We start from the raw sequence: 23,045 nt of genomic DNA, 5'->3' as shown, positions 1-23,045 counted from the left end.
TCTAGCTCCCCCAGGAAGTATCTAACTATATATTCCTGGCTGGCCTTAAATTCATAGAGCACTGCCTATCTTTGCTTTTAAAGTGCTTAGATTAAAAGGGTAGATAACCACATCTGGCCCATACCTTATTTTTGAAGTAGTATTTCTTAAAGAACCTGGAATTCACTGATCACACCAGAACAGATCCCCACCCCTGGTATCCTCAGCATTGGGATTATGGGCATATACCATTAAACCTGGCTCCTTAAATGGGGGCTGAGGATTTGAACTCAGTTCTACATGAAGATCGTACCCACCAAGCACATCTCTCAGCCTCAGAAATTTATTCTTAAGGCCTCTATATATTTTTTCAATATTATCGCCTTTGTCCATTTTAACCGTAACGTAAGGTAAACTAGCTTTTTGTTTCTTTTTCCTTCCCTTCCCTTTCCCTTTGTGTAACAGCTGTGGTTGTAGCTGTCTTGGAACTCAGATCTGTAGATCAGGCTGGCCTCAGACTCACAGAGATCCACCTGCATCTGCCTTCCGAGTGCTGGGACTAAAGGTTTGCATCACCATGTTTGGCAGCTAGGCAACATCTTTAAGGCATCATCTAGAAGAGAATAGTAACATGGTAGTTGGGGCATGTAGTGAGGTATATTAAGTGCTTATGGCGCACAAGTATTAATAAATGTATTAACTATCACTGCCTAATAGGTTAGAACACTGTTCTTTACCAGGTTAAAGAAAGTGAATCCAGTATTAGTTTGTTAGTTTACTGCATTGATAGCAGGTCACATGATCCCTTTCTCATATTTGGTAAGGTGACAAAGTGGGATCTTTTATAGGATATTTAGAAAGCCTGTTATTTACTAGTATATGCCTTGTTTGTCTTTGTGTTTAAATAGGTTGTAGTGTCTAAATTTGATAGTAAGAATAATTCGTTCCAGAATAGTCTTTATGTGGATAGAGAAGCTATGGTGGTAATCTGAAAAACTATGGTTAAAGAAACAATATTTAATAAGGGATTAATTTTAATTGAGACAAAGTAAACAGTTATAGAAGAGTAGTGATCCAAATCTAAGAAAGTAGGCTTTGAGGGAATGTTGTTTACCCTTAAAATTGAGATAATGCAGCACATGTATGTATATATTATATTATATAATACATACATACACATATAAATACATACATACATATATAGAGAGAGTAATATTTGGAAATACCAAAATAAAATTTAGTTTTGAAATCTCTTCTTTAGAATCAAGCACGGTGACTCATGCCTTTAAACCAGCACTTGGGAGGCTGAGACAAGCTCCACAAGTTGAAGGGCAGCTTGGACTAAATGGTGAATTTTAGGCCATCCTGGGCTACTGAGACCTTATAAACAAAACAAAAAATAACAAATTTATCTTGGATTCTTTCTATTAGATTAGGGAAGTTAAGTTTCTAGAATCCACATCTGTCTATAATATGAAACTATCCCCTTTAAAGAAAAGTTGGAGAAAAGTTTTTTGATAGCTCTGGAGTGTCCATAAGAACCTGAAGTTAGGAAACCTAAGTAAACGGTGGGCAGGGTTTTGTAGGGCATCCTGTAGTTCTGAGTGTGGTTTCTATAGCAGGTGAGAATGATTAAAGGGAAGAGGAAATAAAACTTTAAAAATAAATAAGTATTTTCATCAGTGCTTTTTAAGGAATTAAAGGCAGAGAATGTGAAAGACTTCGATAAACAATAACCATACACTTGATAAAGAAGGTCTCATTTTTTTTTTTTCTTTTCTTTTTTTCGGAGCTGGGGACCGAACCCACTGAGCTAAATCCCCAACCCCCAAGAAGGTCTCATTTTTATCAACACTGCCTCACTTTGTATTACTCCACTGCTAGCTATTTCTGTTACTATATATGTACATTCCAGACTTAACAAAGTAGTCAAGACTGTAAATAGTCTATAGCTCTATTGATAAATAGCTCCTGGTTTAGAAAGAGATAGGATGTTTTTTCTGGTAATACTTATAATAGAAATCCAGATGTCATTGATATTGAAAATTAGTTTTATCTTGTATTCATGTTGTATGCCTCTATATGTGTGTGTCTTCTGCATGTCTCATTACATTTCTATTTTCCTCTTTGACATTTCAGCTCTACCTGTGCAGGGACTTTTTTAAACATGCATTTTCTACTACCCTTAACAAGCTTGTCTTGCAGTTAGGTCTTAAGAAACAACCACAGTCATAGGACAAATACAGTGTTTGTAATGTTTCAGACCAGAGGGAAACTTAACCATTTTGAGGAAGATAATAGCTCTTAGTTTTAAATCTGCTATGAAACAACCTTGAATTTCTGTGTCTTAAATTTTTAAATTTAACTTTTTCTTCAACATTAAATAAACACATTTACTTTTTAACTTGCTGACATAAATTGTACAGGAATGCTACTCGTGGTATGCTATTTGATATAAAAGCTAGTTTGTGGTTTTTTTTTTTTTTTTTTTTTTACATGTTAACATTTACTATTGTGGGCCAGCCTGGGGAATGCCCTGACATATATTTATGTGTGTCTGTACCCAAGGAGGTGAGAGAGATGTTGACTTTCTAATGCTAGAGCTCCAGGTAGTTGTGAGCTACCTGATGTGGGTGCTGGGAATTGAACTCAGGTCTGTCCTCTCAAGAACAGTATGAGCCACAGAGTTGTTTCTCCAGCCTGACATTTTCTTTTTTCTTTTCTTTCTTTCTTTTTTTTTTTTTTTTTTTTTTGGCTAGGTTTCTTTCTTTTTTTTTTTTTTTTTCTTTTTTTTCAGAGCTGGGGACCCAACCCAGGACCTTGTGCTTGCTAGGCAAGCGCTCTACCACTGAGCTAAATCCCCGACCCCCAGCCTGACATTTTCTAACTCATGTTAGTCAGTTTCTAGTCCATGTACTGCCTAGCATAGTCAAATTTGAAAAGGTTTGTTTGTTTGCAGTTGTAGAGGCCTCAGTCTGAAGAGTTGGTTGGCTTCGCCCTCTTTGGGTGATAGCACATAGTTCTAAGGTGTATCTGGTAGATCTTAGGGGTTCACTGTTTCCTTCAAGCATATGCACACAGTGACCCAAAGGTTTTGTTTGTGAACCCAGGCTAGCCTTGAACTTAAGTGCTGGGATTACAGGAGTTTATGCTGTCCATGCTCAGCTGTCTCCTCTTACTGATTTTGTAGTGTCTCAGTTCTTATCTATGCTGCATTCCATGTGTTTGAATATCAACCATGTACATTAATGACAAACATAGGTTGGTGAGCCAGTATTGTACCCTAACCCTGGAACTCTTTGCTATCATTGTCTTCATTTGATATTTTAAAACTTCCCCTCCTTTCCTACAGCTTGATACCTAAGTTAATGGCAGTTCTTTTATCTTGTCAGTCACTAAGGACAGACCCTTGAGTGTCGTTGACCTGTTTGTGTTCTTGTAGCCTATTATCAGAACTATGCCCAGTTTTCTTTGGCTTTCCTTTCAAAATATTTCTTGACTGAGTCATTCTGCAACCTCCTTATCAACACCCTAATTTCTGACCCACCCGCCCGCCCTCCCTCCTTTTCTTTCTTGTTTAAAGACCTGATCTCATTGTGTGGATCAGATTGGCTTGAACTTCACTATATAGCCTACGCAGGCTTTGATCTTGGGATGCTTCTGCAACAGCCTCCTTAGTACTAGGACTGCAGATACGCATCAAGGCCAGTAGACAATGCCATCTTTTGCTGTAGTTTGTTTTTAAGACTGTGTAGCTCTAGCTGTCCAAGAACTCATCACATAGACCAGGCTGGCCTTGAATTCACAGAGATCACCTGCTGCTGCTTCATAGTGCTGGGCTTAAAGTCTGTGTCACTATATCTGGTAATGCGCAGTAGTAATTTATAATAACTTTCCAATATAATTGCTGTTCCTGTGCTTGTCTGCCATTTTCTTCTAGCAGACTTTCTTCAGTATCCAGGACAATCATGAGTTTTTAATAAAATCCTGTTTAAATATTACCACTCCTTTCAGTACTTCTCAGAAGAACATGTGAAGGTCTTAAACTATCCTACATAATAATGTATATATATCATATGTGGTTCTCTTCCTTTGCCTACCCCATTTTTACCTCTTTGATTTATATATTGTTCTCCAAATTGATTATACTCTCCGCATACAGACTGCCCTCCCCTGCACCTCCCTGACTTCATCAGACATATCTCGCTTGTTTTTCTTTGTGCGTTGGCCACACCCGCTCCATTACCATCTTTAGGTCAGATGTCACCAACTGGCAGAAACTGTCTCTCTCCACTGTTAAGAATAGTAATTACTCCCTTCTCTTCACTTCCTGTTCCTCCTTAGCCTTTCTTCTTCCATATCTTAATTGCTGCCAAGTGCTGCCGGCTTACTTGTCCTCTCCTAATTAAAAGGTAAACCTGATAAATACATGAATTTAACTTTGGTTATCAATTTTTCTCCTTAGAACCTAGAAGAGTGACTTAACATGTTTGAACTGTTTATGTATTTGTTGAACAAATAAAATTACATTCCAGACTTCAAGTTATGCACATAGTTTTTGAAGATACCCTAAATTTCTGGGTTTCAACTCATATAAGTTGGGGAAAGAACTAGAGATGCAAACACAAAGAAATTGAAGTATAATTTTCAGGGAATATATAAATCATGTACCTTAACTTTATATTTTAAAAGATAAACACATTAAACACAGATCAAGAAAGTAGTTCTTCCAGCAACACATAAATCTTCCTATATCTAGTTATTATCTATTTTGGAAGTATCTTCTGTTTGAGTGGCATATTTGTTATGTTTGGTGACTTCTACATTGACAAATGATTACTAGCCAGTCACACATTCTACATGAGGTGTCTCGGTGGTGCATATTAGATACAGAACAATTAGCTCATTATAATATTGTTTTTACTCCCCTAGAATCCTTCCCTGACATTCGGAACTTAATCCAGGAGAAAATAGAAAATTAATGTTACCTTAACTCAATAGATATAATTATATTTTTATTTAGGAACAAAATTTTGGCAGGTGAAATGCAAGTTGACTTAAGAGAAAGAGATGAAGGGGCCTGGCGTGCACTACAGGTGTTGGTGCAGTTGACGGTGTGAATAGTTAAGTTATTAATGCCAAGGAGGTAGATGCAAGTTTTGTTTTGGTTGGACAAAATGTGTTGAGTTTGAACTTGACTAAGCTGTGTTTGTCCGTAGAGTAAGAAAGAAAACTAGAGGGGCTGGGGATTTAGCTCAGTGGTAGAGCGCTTGCCTGGCAAGCGCAAGGCCCTGGGTTCGGTCCCCAGCTCCGAAAAATAGAAAAGAAAAAAAAAAAAAAAGAAAAAGAAAGAAAACTAGATTGTTAATACCTGTTTTGTGACATTCTTTAAGCATGTTTTGAAGGTTCAGAAAGAGAATTAGCAATAGAAAACAGTAGGAATGTTCTAAAATAGCGGTTCTCAACTTGTGGGTCAAGACCCCTTGGGCATGTCAGACAACCCTCTCACAGGGGTGACATGTTAACCTGTATATATCATATTTACATTGTGATTCATAACAGCAAGATTACAGTTATGAAGTAGCAACAAAAATAATTTTATGGTTGGGGGTCACCACAGCATGAGGAACTGTATAAAAGGAGTGCAGCCTTAGGAAGATTGAGACCCACTGCTCTAAAATATCTTCACTCTGAGTCAGATTGTTTCCCATTCTTCTCCATGCTTATTTTTGTGTCTTGTTATCTAGCTGGTCTTTAAATCTTAGTGGTTCCTATCCAGATAGATTTTCTTTCTGTCTATCTCTTTGTTTTTTGAGAGGCAGGGTGTTATGTATAGTTCCTGTTGGCCTGCAGGTTTATGTAGGCCAGGCTGGTCTCAAGGTCCAAGTAGTCTCCTCCCTCTGGCTCCTAAGTCTTGGAATATAGCACTTGCTTTATTGTACTTCTATCTTTTTAAAAATCCTTTTCTTTTCCTTTTAAAAGATAGATTTTGGGGTTGGGGATTTAACTCAGTGGCCCTGGGTTCTGTCCCCAGCTCCGAAAAAAAAAAAGAAAAAAAAAAGACAGATTTTTACACTGGAGTTCAAGCTGATCTGGAATTCATTGTACAGTCCATGCTGGCCTTGAACTCAGTCCTGTCTCAACATACATTTTTAAGATATATCCTAATAATGTCCCCCACCCCGCTTTTTTTTCTGAGAGTGTAACAAGTGATATTGAATAAACACAAAAGATTGAGACTTAAATGGCATCAGTTTTTAAAAACATCTGATAAAATTCTCATTTTGTGTTTGTGCATATGCTATCTATAAACTGTCTTTATTCAGTGTGTTAGAGTCAATACTGTAAAACCACAAAATTTGTGTGATGTCTGTCTTATTACAGTCGGACACTACACAAGGGCACAGACTATGATCTATAATATTTGGAAAGATTTTTATTTCTGATTCTCTGTTAAAAATACAGAAGGAGCAAATTGAATATCCTTTATATTTTAAATTTTCAGCACCAGATGAAACACACTACATATAAGTTCATACTAGGTAATTATTGAAATACCTGGATTAGTGAATGGTGTTTTTAATCTCTCATCTAGCAGGAAAAAGTTGATTGCTCTGACAGCTAAACCTTTTAAGCACTCTCTTGATTATTATCTCTTCCTGGCATTTTGACCCTCCCGACTCCCATACTAGGTCTTTCTCATAAGCAGTGAAACACAGTCATCTTTACTGTCTCTCAGAACAGAGCACTTCTTGTTTAAACTTTCAAACTTCTCTATGTCTCTCAAACACTTTTTTTTTTTTTTTCCGGAGCTGGGGACTGAACCCAGGGCCTTTTGCTTGCTAGGCAAGTGCTCTACTGCTGAGCTAAATCCCCAACCCCTCTCAAACACTTTTAAGAAGTTGTTTATACTTGTTTTTCTTTAAAGATATTTTTTACCAAGATTATTTTGGTGTGTGTATGTGTCTTTGGTGTGTGTGTGCGTGCGTGCGTGCGTGCGTGCGTGCGTGCGTTCGTGTGTGTGTGTGTGAGAGAGAGAGAGAGAGAGAGAGAGAGAGAGAGAGAGAGAGAGAGAGAGAAAATAGGAATATGAGTATGCAGGAACCTGACTGCAGATATACATAGCATCCAGAGGTTTCTAGTCACAAGCAGTTGTAAAGCTTCCTGATGCGTGTGCTAGGAACCAAACAGGTCTTCTGCAAGTTTAATATGTTCTTAAAACTACTGAGCCATCTCTCCAGTCCCTTGTTTTGTTTTGATAAGAGTCTTTTTTTTTTAAATGTAGACCAGGTTGGCTTCAAATTTATGAACCCCTTGCCTTAATCATCCCAGAGATCTGAGACTACATGTGTCTCACATGCACCCAATTATACTTGTTTTTAATGCTTTCTTGCTCACTATTTTACCTTTGGTTATGTGTATGTTTTGATGGTTGGAGAGGTGGCTCAGTGGTTAAGAGCATGTGCTGCTTTTGCAGAGGACTCAAGTTAGATTCTCAGTATCCATGTGAGGTGGCTTATAATTGCCTCCAGGGTTCTAATGTCTTTGACATCCACAGGCGCCTACATTCACGTGTACTTACATAGATACATAATTAAGAAGAAGAAAAATAAATTTAAAAGAATAATCACGTGTGAATATTTGTGTGTGTGAGTGCAGGCACCCTTGGAGGTCAGAAGAGGCTGTTGGATACCTTGGAACTGGAACTCTAGGAATTTGGAACTGCTATGTGGGTTCAGGGAACCAAATCACAGCACTTAGAAGACAAAGGCAGCTGGATCCCTGAGTTCAAGGCCAGTCAGGTTATAGACTAAGCTTCAGGACAGTCAGAGCCACACAGAGAAATCCCTTCTTGGGGAAAAAAAAGGTAGAGAAAAAGAAAGATGATACATTATTGTATTATTGATATGTAAAGATCTTTATAACATACTTTGCTGTATTCATTTTGCTTTCCAGTCTGGTTTATAATAAAGCACAAACTGCCACATACTTCCATCCCCTCCTATAGCAGTGTTGTAGCCATTTTAAGTACTTAGTAATCATTGACTTTAAAGCTTGAGTTTGTAGAGCGCTTACCTAGGAAGCGCAAGGCCCTGGGTTCGGTCCCCAGCTCCGAAAAAAAAAAAAAAAAGCTTGAGTTTGTATGTTAAACTGTAAGAATGAATGCAAGTGCCTGAATGCAAGTTACCTCCACCCCCCCGTGTGTGGGTGGGTGGGTGGGTAGGTAGTCTGATAATTGACCTTGGGTGTCTGCCTCAATTGTATACCTTACTTTCTGAGGCAGAATCTTTTTCTGGATCTGAAGTGTGAATCTTCCTTGGTGCTGCCCTTACCCTCATAAGTTTTATGTGGGTATTGGGGATGTGAACTCAGATTCTCATGCCTTTGAGGCAGGGCACTCTTCCTGGCCCTGTGAATGGATTCCTTTACATTCATATGCTACCTATAGATAGAGTGGCTACAAATTGTAAGATACTAAAGACATGTGGTATTTCAGACTAAATTGTTCATTAAATTTATTGAGAAGTAGATTGTGCCTGCTGTTTTAGCCCCAGAGTTCACCTACTTGGTATGTTGAGTCAGGACAAGCCTGGGAATCTTAATCATAACAATTCTCAAAACAAAAAAATAAAAAGGGCTGTGAGGTTTCAGGATCGGGCATCCAGTACCACAGTTGACTAATTGAACAACTGTATTTGAAGTTTCACATTTCTTTTTGGGTCTTTTAAAAAAGTAAGCTCTACTGCCTGCCACATTCCCTCTTCTGCTGAAATCATTGTCAAAAATAAAATATATTATTTTGAAAGGAAAATGAATATGCTTTACAAATAGTTAATTTTTTTTATGTCATGCTCTAACCTAGAAAAGTTTGAAACTATTGTTGTCTTGTTGAAGCAGTAGGCTACATCTCATGCATGTGTGCCGATCCCCTTTTTATCTTTAGATATTAGGATCAAGGAAGAAGAGCCTGATCCGGAAGAGTGGCAGCTCAGTGGTGATTCTACACTGAATACCAATGACCTAACACACTTACGAGTACAAGTGGTAGATGAAGAAGGGGACCAACAACATCAAGAAGGAAAAAGACTTCGGAGGGTAGCTTGCACCTGTCCCAACTGTAAAGAAGGTGGTGGGAGGTATGCATACATCAGCCATGTGTTGTTGTTCTAAGGAGTGCTAAGATCACCCCGATTTTTAAAATATTGCATGCCATGTCAGTATTTAATGATAAATTAATCATTACATCATCATTTTGGGAGTGTGACTGTATGAGTGGTTGAAGTAAGGAAAAAAAGCGTACAAATTTTAAATTAAATTTGCTTAGTCTTTAAAAGAATATAACATGTAATTTTATAGACCCCATTTTATTAGCCTGTTTGCTAACCACCAATGAGTTCAACCTAAATACAAAGAAAAAAATTATAGCTTGAAAAGGTTATATAAAAGTAAGAAATTCACAATTAGTTGATAAGTGTAAATACTATTTTCAACAGAAATGGGGATGAAAGGCCTTAATAATGATGGGGATTTATTGTTCTGAAAGTAACCCAGTAGTATTTTACCTCATTCTTTTTTAAAAAGATATATTTCCTAAGACAAAAACACTGATAGGAATGAGCTCAGAGTGGTTGGTAATGTAGCTATAAATAAGCTTATTAAGAGATGGACTTAGATCATAAAAACTACAAACGCCATCCTGATCTTATTATAAGAAACATTTCAAATGATTGATACAGTGTTACTGAAAATGAGATGAAAAAGATCAGTCAAATGTTAGCAAAAACAAAATGGATAGCAATGTTGGTATCAAGGAAGATGGGATTAAGTTGGAAAGTATTAGACAGGCAAGATTAAATGTCATGACAACAATGACATTTCTGTTTAGAGTCAATAGTCTTAGTATCTTTGTCCAGTTTTGATTATATGAAGCAAAGACAAAATCAGAAAGTTGTGCTAACAATCTCCAGTCGTTACTGTGAAAGGCTACAGTACCTTTCTCCTGCACTACTTTTAAGTATGCAAATGTGCCGAACAGTGTTACTGTGTACAAATGCTCATGGTTATAAACTTGATTATTTTTCAGCTCTCTGGTTGATCCTATTGATTGATACATACTTTGATCAGTTTGTTTGCAATAATAATAATGACTAGGACAGAGATCTCTCAGGCCCAAAAACCACAAAAAGGGGAGGGGACTGATAGCCGCTGACATTTGGAAACTTAAACTATGTTCTTATAAGTGGCACAGATGTATCACACATAGGTGAATTACTTAAATGCACATGTGTAGTCAGTGAGATAGAATTGCCACTAGTTTGAAGCCAGCCTGAGCTGTAGTGTAAGACCACGTCTCAAAAATGGGATGGAAAAAAACACCTAAAACATCGTACAACTGGATTTTTTACCCGTATATGTACTCCCAATCTTAACCCTTACATTTTGTTGCTAACTCAGAGGATCTGCTTCTGAACCTGGCCTTTAGCTATTTATACTGAATGTTGAATTCTGGGTAGGCAGTGACTTCTGAAATTCACACTCTCTTTTAGAGGCACTTTTCAGATACATTATTCATCAAATCTAATTGGGATCAATGTTTGGCCTTGCTTCATTTTTTTAAAGTTAAACATTTTAATTAATTCTAATTAATTTGCTAAACTAACATATCCTCAAAATTCAGATAACAAAACAAAAAAGCCCCACAAGTAATATACTACTTCAAGGTTTAACCACCAAAATATTTTTGTGCAATATTACATAAATTTTAAAGTAGAATCACCTTATTCTCATTGTTTGTGTCTCGTAATTTTTGTGGCCGTATCTGATCTGTGTCATTTTTTAATCTGTGTATAGTATTATACTGTATGTGGATAAATAATTTAACTTTCTCCTTTGGGGTTTGTCATAATCCTCATACATATGTCCTTGCACATCTGTCTGATTGTCTCATTAGTGTATGTTGACAGAAAAGAATTGTTGGGTCAAAAGTAATTGTCTGCTAAATAGCTGTCCTGCTTTCTCTGTAACACTGCAGGGTCTTAGTTACCATGTGTCACCAATTCTTACTTTTCACTTAAAAGAAAACAAACTTTTAAAGTTTGATAGGCAAGAATAGCTCATTTATTTTAGTGTGTGCTTGTTTTATTGGTGAGGTTAAACATTTCTAGTACTTAATTTTTAAACTTTATTTTGTGAATTGTCTGTCTTGTGGAACTGTTAATTTATGTGAACTTCTCATGTAAAGTGTATTTTCTCAGTTTTTCTCCATTGCTCTGTCAGTGGTGTGCAGAATGCATTATATGATGAGTAAAGGAGCTCACTTACAGATAGTAGACATTCTGAAACAACGAGACAAGCTACTGTTTAGAGTTGGCTACAGGTTGTTATGCCAGAAATTGTAGAAAGTAAATCTTATGTATTTATTTATTTTTACTTCATTGTGTTTGTAAGTACTAATTCTAAGTAATAAACATTAAGATTCTTAGGTAGTCGTTTCTTAGAGTTGATTTGGACAGAGCTCAGTAAGGACTAATGCACTAGGCCTGCTTGTATAAAGAGAGCATCTAATGATTCAAAGCATTCACATAGTCTAAGAACATTCTGTAACTTAAGATTTTTATTTTAAAGACTAGAATATTGGCCTTTTCCCCCTTAACCATTTATTTATATATATGGTAAGATAGTACTTTTAGAAAACTAATACCATCCATCCTTATAAAACTATTTTGTTTTATAGCAAGCTATAAAAGGAAATATTTCAGGGACTGGAGAGATGTCTCAGTAATTAAAAACATTGACTCTTTCCTGAGGACCCAGGTTTGTTATCAACACCCAAATGGCAGCTTACAAACATGTATAAATGGAATCCCAGGGTGTCCAATACCCTTTTCTGGCCTCTGTGGTCACCGCATGCTTGTAGTGTACAGACTTATATGCAGGAAAAGGACTCATACATAGAAAATAAAAGGATAGGTTTAAGTAAAAAAATTAAAATTGTTCAGTTAGCTAATCTTTGTATATCAGAAGCAGTCTTTAGAGTCTAGTTGAAAAAACAGATCTAAAGGCATTATTGTTACATGGGTTTTGTATGAATTAAGCATCAATCCATTAAATTATTTTGCAAAGTTTATTTTGTCAGCATTTTTCAGCTTGTGTTTCTGCCACCATAAGCAAAACAGGCGGTAGTTCTTAAAACTTTCCTTAACTCTCCAGAATTTGGATTGATTTTGTGTTGTCATTGAATTATTGGGGCACAAATTTAAGCAGTCAGAAACAGAAATTTAAAATTGTTTATTACTTGGGATGCCATGGTTACATAGTGGACATTAACGTGTTCAGGATGGAACACAACTGCTCTTGAAGACCCTCCCCTTCCTTCATAGGATAGGTAGGCCGTGAGCATGCAACGGGCTGTCTAGGCCTTCCCTTGGGTCAGATTTCCTTAAGTACTAACTTGAACATCTGCAAGTTAAGTACTCACCTTAAATTGTGGTACAGAAGTGTGCGACTGGATTATTTTTCCTAGATGCATGTTCCATTTTTAATGGCCAGTCTTCGTTTGGCATACAATGCAACAGAAAAAACAGGTTCCCTGCCATTTTTCCCAGTCCTCTGAGACCCGTTTGTTGCTGTTCATTTGTCAGCCTTGTGTTTTGTTGGTGCTCACAGGCTAAATTCTGTTAAGTTTGGAAATTACACCTTTGAGTTTATAAAATGACACTGTTTCACCCAAGTGGTAGCCTTAGCAGAGGGATGTGAAGTCATGAGTGAACTGAGTTGGGTTTCCTGTGAAATTGCTATGGTGAACGCAATATTTTACCAATAAAGACATTGTTCTTTCTCTTAGGTCTACTTAAGAGTAAAGCAAAGTTTAAAAAGCTAACTAACGGAAGGACTTGAGGATTGAAAATGAGCCAGAAAAAAACTGTTTTTCTCAACTCAGCTCTTAAAGAGACTTAGAAATTGGGGGTGGACTGGAGCAGGAAGTAGAATGTGTTAGATTATGACATCCGTGCCCTTGAGACAACAGCGTGACTCCTCCTTGTCTTTACTTATGCTATTCCTCTGCCTGGAATGCCTTCCCTCCTTTCTATCTAAATCCTACCCACCTCCTCCACGAAGCCTTCTCTAACTACTGGAGCCCACATTGATGTCTCCCTGTTCAGAACACCTATGGCACCTAACAGCCAGCACTGCACCGTTTAGCACTGTTTGTCCTATGGCAATTTCACATGCTCCTGAGTGTGAGTACATTAAAATATAAATGTGGGGGAATATGCATTTTTCCAGTGAAGTTTGAAAAACGATAGGTATATTGTATACAGGAGGATTTAGTAGTCGTGGAAGGTTTACAGGCTACACTTAGACTGAGTTGAGGGAGGAGGGGAGTTGGGGGAGGGGCTAAAGGTTCCTTTTTTTTCTTTTTGTTTAATCTCAGAGAAACACTGTAAAGTTTGTACGGTGTAGTTTTGATAAGTATGTCCAAAAAGTCATGCTTTTAAAAGGAATAATTTAGTAACAATCTAATTTTTGTTTTCAAGAAATGTTTTTGTAGTGTTTAATGCTATTGAAATACATTTTCTGGATTCAGAAAAGTTTCTTCTTGCTTAGACTAGGATGCCTCTGTTCACTCATCTAAGAACGTCTTCCAAACTGTCCTTTGTACCAAATATTTAAAGTGTAATGTAAAATTTTGCACTGTGGAGAAAATGCTATTTTGCTATATCTCTTGTGAATAATTTTTGGTGTCTGCATGGTTTCTGGGGTACATTTTAACAGATGACTTTGGTTTGTATTTGTTGTGCGGGATACTAGGAAAGGTAACTTAGCTTTAGCTAATTTTTAAAATGTGGATCTCCACCTCAGTGTTATGTCAGTGTGTGAGCGTTCTTAAATCATGTTAATTTAAAACCTGCTTAAGCTGTCTCTCTACCTTCTAATTGTACCTGTGATGAGTTTTTGTATATTATTCTTTGGATAATAAATTATAAAAATTATATCTGACATCATGACTTTGAATAAAACTAGTTTCCTGTACTATTAATTGAATTCGTTCTGTGCATAGTATTTGCGAGCGATTCTGATGGGATAGTTAATAGCTTTATTGTACATTCTTTGTGTATGAAGTGTCCTTTTAGTTATATTACTTGACTATAGCTACATCAGACAACAATCGGTTCTGGGATAAAATTCACACATTAAATTTGTATGTTTAAAAACCATTAATTTTCACTTAAATAGACTTAAAATGATTTTGGTTTCTGATATGTTGGTGATATTTCCCGTTCAAGAGGCTATATGACATAAATGGTTTTGAATGCTTTGATATAAATGTGTATTATTCTGTATGTTTTTTAGAGGTACCAATCTTGGGAAAAAGAAGCAACACATTTGTCATATACCAGGATGTGGTAAAGTCTATGGGAAAACCTCACATCTGAGAGCACATCTCCGTTGGCATTCTGGGGAGCGCCCTTTTATTTGTAACTGGATGTTCTGTGGTAAAAGATTTACACGGAGTGATGAATTACAGAGGCACAGAAGAACACATACAGGTTACTGATCTTTTTATGTTTTCTCCTCTTTCCTTCCTCTGTTCTTGGTTAGGGACTGAACACATGTGTATACTCAGAACACTGAGTTGCATCCCTAATCTCTAATAGTTTTAACAGACAAAATGAAGTGTAGGCTATAAAACATACCAGAAGTTTTTTCAGCATACCTTACTTGATCAAATCTTTTAAATGAGATTAATTAAATCAAACATTCACTCTTAGTAACTAAATTTTAAAGAACAAACCAGTATAAATTTATAGGTTTTTTTTTTTTTTTTTTTGGTGAAAAGTTCTTTAGTTTATATAGACTTGGGTCAGCTTTCATTGACTGTTGAATGTCTTAAAGCATATTTGTACTGCCACTTGACAAACTTTACAGTATTTGCTGTTGTCTCTTATGCTAGCAAGTAGAATCTGCTAAATTCTGACATTTCATCTTTTCTGGGTATATGATGTAAATAAAAGGCGTCTTGAGTCACATTTTTCTTTGTTATGACACAGTTTTCTTATAGTGTCATATGGTGATTGTATGAGATGGGTATAGGGTTGACTCAAACTGAAGTCTAACATAATACAATGTAGTATCTTCTGCTAATATTAAATGATCAGAGTGTCCATCAGTCTATACGTAGTGTTGAAGAATTGAAAACTGACACTGTGAGGAAGTGCTTTAGAAGGAGCATGGCCAAGGGATAGATTCCTTTGGGTTTTCTGTGAGGTGAAGGAAATAAGTTGTCTCTGCTTCACAACCATTTAACACAGCCTTTAAACATCATACACGATGACCTTGGAGTATGAGGCAGCATATGCACATTAGATCCTCTGCTTGTTTTAGTTCTCTCTCTTGTTATTATAAAGATAAAAGATGAGGTGAACTAACCTCTTGGAAACTAACAAAAGAGTATATATACCAGTAGCAAGATTTTCTGTTAATTTGTGCTGAATGTGCTCAGGAGAGAAAGTTAGTAACATTGAGTGATTGGAGTGTAGACCCTAAAATGGCTCCCAACAGAATTTTCCCCAATGGTATTTCCTCAATAGGTTGTGAAAAAGAATAATGTATATGGAGAAGAAAAGTCTGATCAAATAACTGAGTTATTTTACCACCCAATTGAGTATAGATTAAAGAGATAACCTATAAGATAGCGCCTCTTAAGCCTTTGATATTGAGTGTTCCACGAACACAGTGGTTTAGGTTAGGGTTGTATGTAGATTTCCTGATAGTGTGTGGTGGGACACTCTTCTAATTGGTGTTTCAAGTCAGACTTTAGAAAATACTTCCTTAGAAAAATGGTGATTCATTGGCTGGAAGTGAGAACTGTTATAGGGGTGACACAGGGAAGATTATCATTTTTGCACAGTCCTTGTGTAAAGTAGGACTGAGACATAGAAATCCGTATGAATTAGGAGAAATTTGAACAGTTACCTGCAAGTCACCCTTTCACATAAGCAATCTGAAGGGAAAAGAAAAAGGGAGTCCTCTTGGTTGGCCGTTTGCCTTTCCTTCTTTGAATAATCTTGCATTGTAGGTCTTGAATATACTTGAGGTTTAGTGTCTTGTGTGTTTTGTTTCTGAGGATTTATTTAAGCTGGAAAATAAGCTAGAGTTAGCATGTGTTACCGTGAATATTTTAATAAACAATACATGTTGCTGTGTTAGGTTGCCCTTGATTGATGTTCAACTGACATAGGTCAGCCGGCTACCTCCATTATTCTTGAATTTAATCTCATTGAACACTCACAGTCTGCTTTGCTTTGATCTATAACTATTCTGATTTTTATTTGAATTCCTAACTTTTGAAGGTTTAATATATGACTTTTTTAAAGATATGACATTAATGTCTTTTAAAATAATACAGTTTAGACTTTAAAGAGGTGACACAGATGGTGGTTTTAGCAAGTATTTAATAGGTTTCAGATCAGATTCTTAGCATGAAGTCTTAAAATATTGTTTGAATATTAAACTGTCTATCATACAGTATGCTTTCATCAAACCATAAAAATGACAAATATTTGAGTAGAGTTATTTCTATAAGGGAAATCTTATAGGGGCAGCTCATGAAACCAGTACAGTTTTTAATAGACCTTTTGTTTTAGGAAAGACTACATTAATCTGTAAAAGTGGAATTTTAAAACTAAGCAGTTTAATTGTTCTCCTTTACAGGTGAGAAGAAATTTGTTTGTCCAGAATGTTCAAAACGCTTTATGAGAAGTGACCACCTTGCCAAACATATTAAAACACATCAGAATAAAAAAGTCATTCACTCTAGCAGCACAGTGCTAGCATCTGTGGAAGCTGGGAGAGATGATGCCTTGATTACTGCAGGAGGAACAACACTTATCCTTGCAAATATTCAACAGGGGTCTGTGTCAGGGATAGGAACTGTCAATGCTTCTGCCACCAGCAATCAAGACATCCTTACCAACACTGAAATACCTTTACAGCTTGTCACAGTTTCTGGAAATGAGACAATGGAGTAAATATTACACAAATACTTATTCATTGTGGTTATTTTTATACAGTAGTGAGAAGAATATTGTTCCTAAGTTCTTAGATATCTTTTTATTGATGTGCAAAAATTTTTGGATTGACAGTAACTTGGTTATACATGACACTGAAATGCCTTACTTTGTATGATATTCCATAGTATATTAAAAATGGTAAAATTTGCATGGGTTTTGTAGGTACTTTTGGAATCTAGAAGAAATGAAATTTTACCAAGTTATATAAAGAGAAAATTGAATTTAACAATGCGAATGGTAGTCTAACCAAATGCATCAATCCTGTGTGGTTTAGTGTAAAAATGAGAAACTGTTGGTATTTATCTATTGTAAGATAAAAATGTTGGTGGGTGAAAGAAATCATGTTATAAATTTTTGTAATTTTCTTGATGACTGGAATTTTTATTATGCATAACTGACAAATCAAGTTTCCAAGCAAATGTTACATAGTGTAGGCTTTACTTAGCTTATCAATTTGTCATTTTGAAGCTAATTATTTTAATTAGGTTAACTGTACAATATTTTAAGCATTACTCTTGTAAGATTTTGAAAACTACATTTTAACATGGACCTTTAGGGATAGTCACCTTTTAAATCCTGTTGAAAAGCCATGTTTAAGATTTAATTTGCCAAAATAATGTCTTGTTAATATTCTTTCAATAATGAAGTTGGGCAATATAACCGATGTTTTTAAAAAGTTTAAAATGTGTAGGTTGAAGCATTTGGGTGGTAAAATGTTCTAGTGAATTACCCCTTTTCCTGAAGTTTGGAGGACCAAAAAATAATAATAAGGTGTATTGCGTCTTAGCAGAGGTTTTTTTTTTTTTTGTTTGTTTTTTTTTTTAATTTTTATTATTAAATCCAATCTTGTTTCCAAAAAATATGTCTGCCAGGGCCTTAAAAGCCATCGTTGTAAATTACCAATAAAGTATAACATATGCAAACATAACAAAATCACTTCCACAGTGACGATACTCCAACCATATGGATATTAGTCATAGAAACTAGAGACTTTATGATATTTTTTTAAGTTTTTTTTAATCTAGGTAGTCTGCACTTAAATATCTACCATTTTCCTTTTTTTGCTTCTTCCCTTAAAATTTATATGTATCCAATACATTTAATTGAGAAATGTATGTTTTTTATTATGCTGTATTTTCTTTTTATTTTTTAATTATTGTTTATATTTTCAATTAAAAATGTACAAAATAAAATTACATTGCTGGTCTTGTAAGAGCTCTACAATTTTCCTACATGTACCTATAACTACAGCAGTTCATCAATTTCAAGAAGTTGGATTCTGTTCATTTGTTATCTTTAAGACCACCTCAGATTTACAGGCTACCTTATTGTACGTTTAAAGTGTATTATAACAGTGTGGTAGTTAATAAAACACTATTTTTTTTTTCTTTTGAGTTTGTTGTAGTCCGATGCATTTAAAATACTGCAATGGTATGGATAAGAAAGTCTGGCTTATTTTTCCTTACTTTATTTAGACTTTTATTTTTAGATTCTTGATTTCAGATGCTGGGATTGTAAATAAATATATTTACTTAAAAAGAGGTGTATAGAGGTGCTGGCAATTAATTTTTCACTTAAAATGAATTTATTAAATATAACTTGAAACTTGAAAAATATAACTTGAAAAAGTCTAATTTCTTAGCCTACATTGATTTGTATCAGTTTTGTCAACACTGTTTTGCAAACTACTCTTTGTTTCCCTTTTCAAAGCACTGCAAAGTATTTTGATTTATGAGAGTTCTGAATTTACATAAGTACTCCTTCAAATGGTAATAGACAAGCTGTGGTAATCATGGCAAGTGGAAGCTATTCAGAAGGTTGTTTTGAATATGTGTGAGTCTGAATGGTTATAGAGGAAGGGGAGTAGGAACTGGGAAAAGGCAGCAGAATATTTCTTTCCTTGTGCATACATTGTAAGTGAGATTTACACTTATCCAGGCCCAACTTGACACTCAGTTGTAACTTAACAGTGCATGGGCCAACTCTAGGCACACAGTAATTGTGGGCACTTTTTCTAAGCGAGGCGTAAATATAGACTGTGAAAAGGGAACTGTTTAAAATAGTTTTCTATTAAGATTACAAGCAGAGGTTGAAGGTAGGTTGTGTGAGGTAGTGGTGGGTATAGGCAGGTTAACCTCAGGAGTGGTTGGTCCCCTTTGTATGTGTGTGTTTGAGTGTTTGAGAGGTTTCTTGCTAGGATCTGGGGCTCCCCAGTTAGGTTAGCATGTCTAGGGGTCTTCCCCTCCAGGACCCTGCCAGGACCACCACGTCTCACTTCTTATATGGGTTTTAGAGACTCAGACTTTGAGTCCTTGTGTTTATGTGGCAAGGTAAGCACTTTGCTGACTTCCCAGTGCCAAAATATTCTTAGGTAATTGAAAATTGACAGTAAGTTTCAAAACATTTTGATAAAAGAATTCCCAAGCATATTTTAGAGACTAAATGCATTGAATTGATGGTCTTGAGAAGTGTGTTTGTGGACTTTAGAGATTTTGCTTAACAAGTGAAAATACTTGACTTCTAGTATAATGGTTGTAAGTTCTTCTGTTTTTATATCGTTTGAATGTTGGACCTGGGGTTGTTCCCCAATTAGGCTGATTGGCCTAACCTAATTTTGGAAAAGGTATTTGAAGAATTGCTCTGAAGCCAAGTTGTTCGTTGTAAAATGTGTATTAGTGGACAGGACTGATTTTTTTTTTTTCTTTTTTTTTCCGGAGCTGGGAATCGAACCCAGGGCCTTGCGCTTCCTAGGCAAGCGCTCTACCACTGAGCCAAATCCCCAACCCCAGGACTGATTTTTAATGTACACTCTTCAATAGTTTTGTCAGTTTTTATAAATGGCTAGAATTTACATTTTATGTATATACAGGTGCAATTAATCTGCTGAGCTGCATGTCTAGTGTGCCTTAAAGATACCACTCAATGCTTTAAAGGAGTTACCCATATTACAAAGTCAATGCCTTACAACCTTGACCTTTAAAATAGTGAACATGCTTTAATATATTTAAAACAATACGTTAGGTAAATTGGGATGTGTCACAAGTTTTATAGAACATAGTTCTTGGGACCAGCAAGATGACTCAGTTATGTAAATGTGCTTTCTGCACAAGCATGACAAACCAAGTTCAGTCCTGGGCCTGGAACCCATGTACAGGTTGAGGGAGAGAACAGACTCCACGATGCCTCCTGACTTTGACATGCATGCTGTGACATGCATGCACACAAAATACCTAATCATGCAAATATGCTCTAGTAAGTAACAAGAAGATAGTTTCTAACCAATGTTGTCCATCAGGAAATCCCAGAACTCATTTTTACTTTTTGAGACAGCCTTATTTATTATTTAGCCCAGGCTGCCCTTGAAGTTGTCATAGCTGAAATGACCTTTTCCTGCCTCTGCCTCCAAGTACTGGGATTACATCCATGTGTCAGTGCTCTGTGGCTACAGTAGATGCCAGAGAACAACACTGTTGGTCTCTTGCACGTAGGCTCTCGGGGCTCATGTGAAGAGCATTCTAGCCTCAGAGCCATTTCAGGTCCTGGGAAGAAATTTAATTTTGTTAATGCATGTCTGGGTATTTTACCTGCTGCACGTACATATGTGTGTCACATACGTGCCTGGTCCCAAGGAGGCCAGAAAGAGGGTATTGGATCCCCTGAGACTGTAGTTTACAGTTGTGGGCCAAAGTGTAGATACTGGGAATCAAGCCTGGTTCTTCCAGAACAGACAGTGCCACTAACTGCTGCTTTTCAGTGCTCTTAGCTGCTTTTCTCTGTCCACCTGGCCAGCGTTTACAAACACTTGAGTGCTCTGGCTTCATGCACATCAGAAGGGGGAACATCTCATCACAATGCTTTGTTATGTACCACTCTGGTTATGGGGAACTGAACTCAGGGCCTCTGGAAGAATAGCCAGTGTTTAGAACTTCCGAATCATCTCTTTCCCACCCTGGCAAACTCTTAATACTTGCCTGTAAAGATTGTATGTTTTTTAAGGCTCCCCCAAACAGCAAAATTTAAAAAAGCAAAAGTAGAGACCAAGTAAATAACATTTTGTGAGAAAAATAAGGGCAGTAGGCATTCCCTTCAGATTCTAGTTGTAGTTTAGACCCTAGAACTTCAATTTCCAAAGTTTTTGTTTCATTATAATGTATTTACTATCTGAATTAGAATTTTGGAATTTTGGTTTTAAAAGTTGACATAGAGAATACTACTTAGTTTAAATTTTATGAGGTTGGTAAGAAGTATTTTCTATGTAAACTTACTAATGTGTTTAAAACACTGCTATAAATGAGTAGTAAGCTTTATGTGTCCTGGGAAACAGTTGATACTCTTGGAACAGATGTGGTGTTAGTAGCTCATCTTCAGTATTAAGGTTAAAAAGATTGATTCGTCTCTGTCTTGTTCATGTTTATACATTCTGCCTGTTCATGTTTACACATAACCAAATGTTTACATATGCATTTGTTGCATTTGCAAAGAACTCTGAGAAAAAAAATCATGATTTCTTCTACTCTGGGTAGCCATGGGCCTTCTTCCCAGAAAAAATAAATTAGTTTAAGTCCAGTATTTTCAGACACTACTTTTACCTAAGGACTAAACCTTGGGAAAGTAGCATAGGCTCGGATGGTGGGGTTGGAATAAAAGGCAAGGAGAAATCTGAGACTACCTACCGAAGGTGGTGGGGTGGCAGGCTTCACAGGCATCCGTACGGTTCCTATTGACTGAGTAGTTGGAGACTTGGTAAAGAGACTGGTAGTTGAGGATGTGGGAAGAGAGTAGAGGCAAGGACAGAAGAGTCTTAGGTTAGGAGCTGGTTGGTGAATTTTAATCTTGGAGAAAAAAATTAAAACACTTGAGTACTGAACAAGTAATAGAAAAATCAAAATGAAATTAAGCTACCACCCATTATATAATCTTTTAACACCTCTAAGTTTTAAAGACAATTTTGAGTTCAAAATCTCCAGAGTATGTATTTGAAAACATTTCAGGCTGGTTGTGACATGGCTTTAACTCCAGCACCCGGGAGGCCGAGGCAGGCAGAACTGAGTTCAAGGCCAGCCAGGGCTGGACAGTGAGTGAGCTCCTGTTTCAAAACAAAGTGTTCATATTTTGTGACTCTTAAGTCAAACTTGGACCTTGAGTGCACTACACCAGTACTTTGCTATTAGGCTACTACATCTTCAGCCTTTAAAAATATTAAAGCTAGGTGATCTTTCATAATTTTATTTTTGTTTTATGTATTAACTTTTATTAACAATTTGGCAGTTTTGGTTTTTTAAAAATGTCTTGGGGGAAGGAGAGATGACTTCTTGCAGAGGATCTTGGTTTGATTCCCAGCATCCACAGTAGCCCACAGCCATCTGTAATTGCAGTTTCAAGGGGTTTGCCCCCCTGTAAGGCCTCAGTGTGCTGCCACATATGGTAGACCTACACGCAAGCAAAACTGGATTACACTGGAATGTGTGGACTTGGCTTAGGGAATTTGGACCCCATGTTTTATGACCTAGTCGTAGACATGTAGCTCCAGTATCCTAGTCTCCATAGAATTTGTAGGACCAATGAGATTTTTCCCTTCATCTGACATTTGAGCACATGTTCTATGCTCGGCATTTAGAAAAAACACAATGATCATATTCTAAGCTTCTGGGTAGAGGCTAATGATAGGAATACAATTACCCTTCTGGTTTTAACCATTCTATGTGGTTTCTCTAGTTTCATGTGCTTGTTTCATTGTAACACTACAGTCCCTTTATTTAAAGTTAGCAAAAGGCTAGTTTTTGTTTCCCTCTCTCCTTGAACATGATCCTTTAAGAATTACAGCATAACCCTGCTAAGTGTCTACAGATGTGGCATCTGGAATGTCTACCCCCAAGCAGGGAGAACTTAAGTGTATCCCCGAGGCTGCTTGCTTGGCAACAGTTCGTATGGACACTTAGTAAACGTTCATGATTCACGGAAGGGACAGAGGGCCTTCCTTGTTTACACCCT

At 36.6% G+C, this 23,045-nt stretch overlaps 1 protein-coding gene across 8 annotated transcripts in view; it reads left to right on the top strand.

Annotated features, from left to right (window-relative positions):
- The window catches only part of Sp3 (Sp3 transcription factor), a 52,898-nt gene extending 34,230 nt beyond the window's left edge, over nt 1–18,668 (top strand). For 5 of the 8 annotated variants that reach the window (XM_063284296.1, XM_063284295.1, XM_063284297.1 and 2 more), the window contains 3 exons: nt 8,924–9,116; nt 14,335–14,531; nt 16,696–18,448. In XM_063284296.1, coding sequence (XP_063140366.1) covers nt 8,924–9,116; nt 14,335–14,531; nt 16,696–17,012 — 707 coding nt within the window. In that variant the 3' untranslated portion in view covers nt 17,013–18,448. Of the gene's footprint in view, nt 1–8,923; nt 13,221–14,334; nt 14,532–16,695 lie in introns of those variants that run through there. The other 3 variants (NM_001427405.1, XR_010064675.1, XR_005502231.2) reach the window with 3 other exon arrangements.
- The last annotated feature ends 4,377 nt before the right edge of the window (nt 18,669–23,045 follow it).

This window comes from Rattus norvegicus, chromosome 3 (assembly GCF_036323735.1).
Source record: "Rattus norvegicus strain BN/NHsdMcwi chromosome 3, GRCr8, whole genome shotgun sequence".
Lineage (NCBI taxonomy): Eukaryota > Metazoa > Chordata > Mammalia > Rodentia > Muridae > Rattus > Rattus norvegicus.
Note: the sequence above shows the minus strand (reverse complement) of the source record. Positions and strands in the feature narration are given on the sequence as shown.